Raw genomic sequence first — 7144 nt, 5'->3', positions numbered from 1 at the left:
ATGAGCTGTGGGCTCCTGTGAGAGGTACTCAGGGTGCAGAGATGGTCCTTTCAGCTGAGGTTCTGCACCTTCAATCCACAGGCCCCAAGAGCAGACTTGCAAATTCTTCCAGCCTTTAAACACCAGTCCTGCCCCAGCCGCAGGCAGGAAGCACCCTCCACCACGAGCACCACATCCCCAGGATCGATGTTCAGTGCTGGGACCTGTTTGGCCACAGGGGCCACAGCTCCGTGTCTGTGGGTCACTCTGGAGCTGAGTGTCCTCCCTGCCCCGAGCCCAGCGGAGCCAGAGTCGGGGGCAGGATGGAAGAGAAGCGCGCCCAGAGCCTCGACGTGAGCCCCTGAGAGCCTCTCCTGGGACACAGCAAGCTCATCAGCTCAAACCAGCGAGGGCGGACTGAGCACCAGCTCCCGCCCCAGGAGTAACATAGACTGTGATGCGGGGGGCTGAGAGGAGGAGGCCGTGCCCCGGACGTCTCAGGAGCTGACAGTCTGGTGCCCCGTGAGACAGCCCCCTCTCAGGAGAGCCACCGTGAAGCTCTGCGCACGAGAGTCAAGTGCCCCAAACTTGGAACTTGGGAGGTGGAAGCAGCTGATCATCTGGAGCAGAAGGAGGCCACTGTTGGTCAGGGACCAGGGACGACCTCAGGGGGGACCCATCTGGAGCCAGAGCTTTGGGATAGGGGGCAAGGGGGCGCCGCGGAGGCCGTGAGCATGTTGCTTTGGGCCCGTGCCGCAGAGACAGACGTCACGCTGGCCCTGGTGCTCCCCGCACATTGGCAGGGAAACGCGTGTTTTATTTTACAGAACTCAAAATCGCCCAAGTGGAAACGCTCTGTGCCTTGTTTTAAACTCAAGAAAGCGCCGGAAAGGTTTGTTTCGACCAAATGGAAACAACACTCCCATGGATAAGCACTTTCTGACACACACAAAACAAATGAAAAGCTCGTGCCCACTTTCCTGACTTTCTCCCCCAGCGATGTCCCCAGTCACACATGTCATAAGGGGCTTGGGACTAGATTCAGACTCTTCCTACAAAAGTGCACAACGCCCAGTCCCTCACCCCACTCCCCCAACGCCAGAGGCGGCTGGGCCAATAACTTGGAGTCAAGTGCGTCCTCCCCATGTTTTCTGACTTTCTCAGGAGAACCTTGGCGTTTTTGTAAACGTTAGCGCCAAGCTTTTAGAAATTTTGTGTGGTTTTTTTTGGGCGGGGGAGTATTTTTACTCTTTACAACAACTTGCCACCCCAATTCGGAAACCTTGTCTAAATTGTGGATCTAGTACTCAGCCAATGATTCTTTTGGTCATGACTGCATTTGCTGTGAAAATACTCTTTTCCTGGAAGAAACCGCACACCCTTCAGAGGCCAAGGACGCAGTGGCGTTTATTAGGATACATCAGAGGTAGGTTCACCGTAAAGCTAATGAGCGCAAGCTTCAGGGCTCCCCACTTACCATCCAAGACCTTGTACCTAATTTTGCATCTATTGTTTTGTATTCTTTTTCTTAAAGAACCCACACCCGCCCAAATTGTATAAGCTTTGGGGCCCCAACGCTGGAACCCTAGCCCCAGGTGCAGTCTTAAAGCCCATGACCTATTAGACCTCATTCTCCTCTAAGGGCAAGGAGCCCCCAGTCTGGTTGATATTTTGTGCTTCTGAGGAACTTTTTCCCGGAGCGGGGGAGGTGGAGGATGCTGACGCTTTGAGCTTCCAAATGCTGAGGAGCCATTTCCTGTAACGCGTAGATGCGAAGAAGTAAATGACGGGGTCGATGCTGCAGTTCAAGTTCATGAGGCACACCGTGAGCTGAAGGCACAGTTTGAAAGCCCTCTGCTCGGGGCAGGTTGGCTGGTGGAGCACCTTTCTCACCATGAACTGGATGACATTGAAGTGGTAGGGGATGAAGCACACAAGCACGGCCACCAGCACCACCAGGGTGAGAAGGCAGGCCCTGCGGTGGTGCCCCTTCCTGCTTGTCAGAGGGTTGTCTCGGGCCGTCCTGCACAGCTTCATGGTGATCCTCACATAGCGGAAGAGAATGATGCCCACCGGCCCGCAGAAACTCAGAGCGGAGATCACTAGGACCACGACGGGCAGCGTGAGCACCGGCTGGACGCTGTCATACTCCATGCAGGTCAGCCTGCTGGCCACGAGCTTGGTCATGGAGAGCAGGAGCAGGGGCGCCGTCTGCAGAGACGCCAGGACCCACACAGCCACACAGATGAGCCTGGCCGGCCGGGGTCCACGGAGCCGGAGACACTGGTGGGTGTGGACCACAGCCACGTAACGGTCCACGCTCACACATGCCATCAGGTAGATCCCTGAATAAGCGTTCACGTAGAATATGAAGGCCGTCAGCCTGCAGAGCCCTTCACCGAAAGGCCAGCTGAAGTCCAGCACGTAGTAGGCGATCTTTCCGGGCAGGGCCAGGGTGAACAGGAGGTCGGACACTGCCAGGTGGACCAGGTAGACATTTGTTGAGTTGATCTTCTTGCCCTTTTGATAAGCAAGGCGAAGGGCAAGGATGTTTCCCAGGGTGCCGAAGACCAAGAGGGCTGTGTAGAACAAAGAGAGCATCACGCTGGCCACCCGGGGTGGGTGGTGAGGAAGGCAGGAGTCGGCGTGGTGGACGAGGCTGTCTGGGTCAGCCGTGCAGGAAGCCACGTCATAGAGGTCCTTGGGGAGACAAAAAATTAAAATGTAATATTGTATCTGTGGGGTTACACCTCTATCGAGTAATACTTAATAATTTGCTGAAGCCACATGCCCATGAAAAGCATATATCTTTATTTTTTAATTTTATTGGATTATAGTTGATTTACAATGTTGTGTTAGTTTCAGGTGTGCAGCAAAGTGATTCAGTTACATATACATATACATATATTCATTCTTTTTTAGATTCTTTTCTCATATAGGTTATCACAGATTGAGTTCCCTGTGCTTTACAGTAGGCCCTGTTGGTTATGTCTTATATATAGTAGTGTGTGTATGTTCATCCCAGGCTCCTGATTTATCCCTTCCCCCAGTGTTTCCCCTTTGGTAACCATCAGTTTGTTTTCAATATCTGTAAGTCTGTTTCTGTTTTGTAAATGGATAAAGAAGATGTGGTACATACAAGCCTACCTCTTTTTAAGTAAATTTATGTGGAAGTGTGACATACCGTTCCACTCACTGTTGCTATGTAACAAATTACCCCCAGAATTTAGCAACTTAAAACACTTTATTATTTTCACGGTCAGGTTTTGAACAGGACACAGTGGGATTGGCTTTTCTCTGCTCCCCACTGATGGGAGCCTCAGCTGGGAAGAATCGACAGCTGAGGGTTACTCAGTGGCAGGGGCTGGGACCATCCGGAGGTGATTTTACTCAAATGACGCTGACTTTTGGCCGAAGCCTCAACTGGACTGTCAGCTACAGCACCTGCACGAGGGTTCCTCGTGAGGCGGGGGCTTCCTCGCAACATGGTGGCCTGCAAGTACCTCAGTTTCTTACACAGTAGGTTGAGGCTCCAAAAGAAAATGTCCCGGAAACTAGGTAGAATCTCCGTCTATTAACCATGTCTTTTATTTTCTATATTCTAGTGCTCTGACATCTTGGGGCCTGGCTGACCCTGGAGGGGCTGCCCTTCCCTGGGTTAACCAATCCCTTGAGTGTACTTTTCAAATGCAAACCAACCACTCCCACCATCTGCCCTAATCAACCCAGGGCCAGGTACCAGGGGCAGCCCCTGTGTCCCAGAGCCCCCTGAGATGATTCAAACAATCCTAAGCCTGCTGACCCTGCCTTGCCTGTTCCCTTCCACCGAAACCACAGTAAAGGCTCTTGCCCACATTTCTGCTCCTCTGGCTCTGTCTCCTGACCAACCCCAGCTCTCCCCCTGTGGCGCCCCGTGATGTGGCATGGCCCCTCTTCTTGGGGTCTGTAAGTAACAAGCTCTCTTTTTCAACAGCAATCATCCCCTGATCTGTTGGCCTTACTGACCCTCAGATTTTCTATGAACACACTGTACTCAGAAACACTGCATCAGCTTTTCTAAGCTGGCCTGGGAAGTGTGGTATCATCATGTCCGCCTTCTGCTGTTACAAGTGAGTCACAAGCCCACCCAGAATCAAGAAGAGGAGACATAGCTCCCATCTCTCAATAGGAGGAAGGTCAAAGAATTTGCAGCCATTTACAAATCACAACACACATGCAAAAATGTGCACAAATCATAAAAGTAGAGCTTGACGATTTTCATAAAGTGAACACGTCTGTGTGATTAGACCCCAGATTCGGAGACACCTCACCAGCACCCCCAGAAGCTCTCCTTTGCCCCCCCAGCCTCTACCTCCACTCAAGGGTAATCAATATCCTAACTTCTAAAATCACAACTCAGTATGCCTGCTTCTGAACTTTAAGTAAATGAAATCATACGCCATGGGTATGTGTATTCTCACCCACAGAGCTTCTTTGGGTCAGCATTAGTTTGTGAGATTCACCCATGCTGTGGTGTAGTTGTGGTGTGGTCCTTCTCGTTGCTGTATGATAGTCCCTTGTGTGTATGCATCACCACCTGTTTACATCCATCCTACTGTTGGTGAACGTTTCTGTTATATCAAGTTCAGCTATGCATGTTCTTTCACATGTCTTTGATGACACATAAATATCTATTTTGCTGAGTACTGTACATAGCTAGGAGTGGGGCTGGTGAATCACAGGTTCTGCACGTTTCGTTTTAGTAGGTCCTGGCCATCACTTTCCCAAAGCAGCCGCTCTGCGTACTCCCAACAGCGTATGGGATTCCCATGGCACCTCATCCTCACCAGCCCTGGGCATGGTCAGTCTTTTTCAGGTGAACCAGTCTGGTGGGTGTGCAGGGGTATCTTCTTGTGGTTTCAATTGGCATTTGCCTAATGACTACTGACAGTGAGCACCTTTTCACAGGTTTACTGGCCATTTATATATCTTCTTTTTTTTTTAACGTGTTAGACATTATTACTATTATGATTACTGTTCTATTACTACTACCACTACTACTATCATTATCTTTTTCTTATTATTTTTAAAAATTTTTATTGGAGTGTGGTTGCTTTACAATGTTGTGTTAGTTTCTGCTGTACAGCAAAGTGAATCAGTTATACGTATACATATGTCCCCTCCTTTTTGGATTTCCTTCCCATTTAGGTCACCACAGAGTGTTGAGTAGATTCCCTGTGCTCTACAGTAGGTTCTCATTAGTTATCTATTTTATACATAGTAGAGTATATACGTCAATCCCAATCTCCCAACACATCCCACCCCCACTTCCCCCCTTGGTATCCATAAGTTTGTTCTCTACATCTGTGTTTCTATTTCTGTTTTGCAGATAAGTTCATCCGTACCATTTTTCTAGATTCCAGATGTGGAGAAAAGGGAGCCCTCCTACACTGTTGATGGGAATGTAAATTGGTGCAGCCGCTATGGAGAATGGTATGGAGGTTCCTCAAAAAACTAAAAATAGGGCTACCATATGACCCAGCAACCCCACTACTGGGCATATACGTGGAGAAAACCAATGCTCTCTGTGCAGCAGGTGGAGGCTGAGTAACTGTCCCTGTGATGCACACGTGAGCACTGTGATTGCAGAGGGTGTGCAGTTTACCCAAGGGCCACAATAGCTCACGGGACCAGAGATCCAGGTGGAGGTGCTGAACTTCTGCGGTCACGTGCTGGCTTGAAGGGCACCAGCTCCGTGAGCCCCAAAACCTCACTTGAGTCAGGACACAGCTGTTCCCTCCTTTACCGATTTGGGGCTATAGCTAGTAGGGATCCTCCTGTAGATTATGCCTCATTGCAACCTATGCATATAGAGAGCTCTGTCTAGTCTCTACAGGTGGAGAAGGGGCCTCCATTCAAATGGAAAGTAAGAAAAGTCCATCTGAACAGTAGAGAGAGGAACACTGAAAAGTCCTTTGAACCTCAGGATGATGGATGGATGGATGGATGGATGGAGATGATATAGTGAGGATGATTAGATAGATAGATGGTTAGATAGGTGGGTAGGTAAATAGATGGTAGATAGATAATAGATTAGATAGATATAGAGATGGTGACTAGATAGAAAGATAGAGATAGATGAATAGACAGCTAGATAGAGATAGGTAGTTACGCTCTCCCAGGGGTCCTGCCAGCTCTGAATCCAGAGGGAAGGCTCTTCTTATTCATCCCTTCACTGAACAGTCCGGTCCTCAGGTCGCACTGAGGTGGGAGCTGAGGGGATGGGCTCTGTGCCCCCAGCAGGGCGAGGAGGGTGTCTCAAGGGGCCAGTTTAGCTCAGGAGGGTCTCAGCCATAGGTCGACTCAGCCGCTGGAATCACTGGCCATCAGTCACAGAGCAGTGGTTTGATGCCTGTTGGAACTTTCTGTGTCCTTTTTCCTGTCTGTTCAGGACTCACTGGGCACAGGGGTGGGACTGGCTCCTAAGGAAACACCACCCTGAGCAAGTGTCCCCTGCTTCCTGACTTTCCTGGGCCTCTTCCCCAGGGCAAACCACACGCCGGCCCGCAGCCCAGGGCGCCGGGTACACCGCACAGCCCCAAGGCCCCACCAAGCGCCACTTCCTCCCCGAAACCTCCGGTCTCTGCAGCAGCCCCCGCACCTGGTGCTTGAGCATCTGAGGGCAACTCACAGGTACCTGCTCCCCGTGACTCACCCCTCAGCGCCTTAGCAACCTCTGTAACCCCGTGCCCCTTGGGCCTCTCCGAATCTTCTTCCTGTTTTGGTATTTGGCACAAAACAAGCTGTCTGGATGGTGGGTGATGCTGGGAGCCCCGTGGTCCCCCTTCCCAGGGCACCCACGGAGAAGTCACATCCACATCCCAAAGAGGGGCAGGCGGGTGCTGTCACATATGTGAGTCCGGGGAGATCAGACCCAAATGAGGAGCCGTCGAGAGAGGGGCCCTAACGCCTCAGACCCACCGCTCTGGCCTTCCTGCTTGTCGATGCGGGTGCAGACCTCCGCGTGAGCGTCCCTTCCCCAGCAGGAGCACTGACTGCCCAGTGGCTGACCGCTTGGTTGCTCTGTGCACCGTGGGCTCTGGCCCACACCTGCTGAAGGTGTGCTCCTTGGCCCCTTTCTGCCCCGCCCTCCCCGCCCCCCGGGTTCTCCCCCCACAAGCGCAAA

General features: G+C 51.3%; 1 protein-coding gene across 1 annotated transcript; it reads right to left on the bottom strand.

Annotated features, from left to right (window-relative positions):
• Positions 1-1557: 1557 nt before the first annotated feature.
• On the bottom strand, positions 1558-2783 carry LOC114888242 (G-protein coupled receptor 183-like). The gene is given in 2 exon segments (XM_029210291.1): positions 1558-2729; positions 2732-2783. Coding segments are annotated over 2 exon segments (1182 nt in total). The 3' UTR covers positions 1558-1599.
• Between the last annotated feature and the right edge of the window lie 4361 nt (positions 2784-7144).

Source organism: Monodon monoceros, unplaced genomic scaffold (genome assembly GCF_005190385.1).
Source record: "Monodon monoceros isolate NGI ecotype Baffin Bay Population unplaced genomic scaffold, NGI_Narwhal_1 Super_Scaffold_8, whole genome shotgun sequence".
Taxonomy (NCBI): domain Eukaryota; kingdom Metazoa; phylum Chordata; class Mammalia; order Artiodactyla; family Monodontidae; genus Monodon; species Monodon monoceros.
The sequence above is the reverse complement of the archived record's forward strand: the minus strand, read 5'-3'. Positions and strand labels throughout refer to the sequence as shown.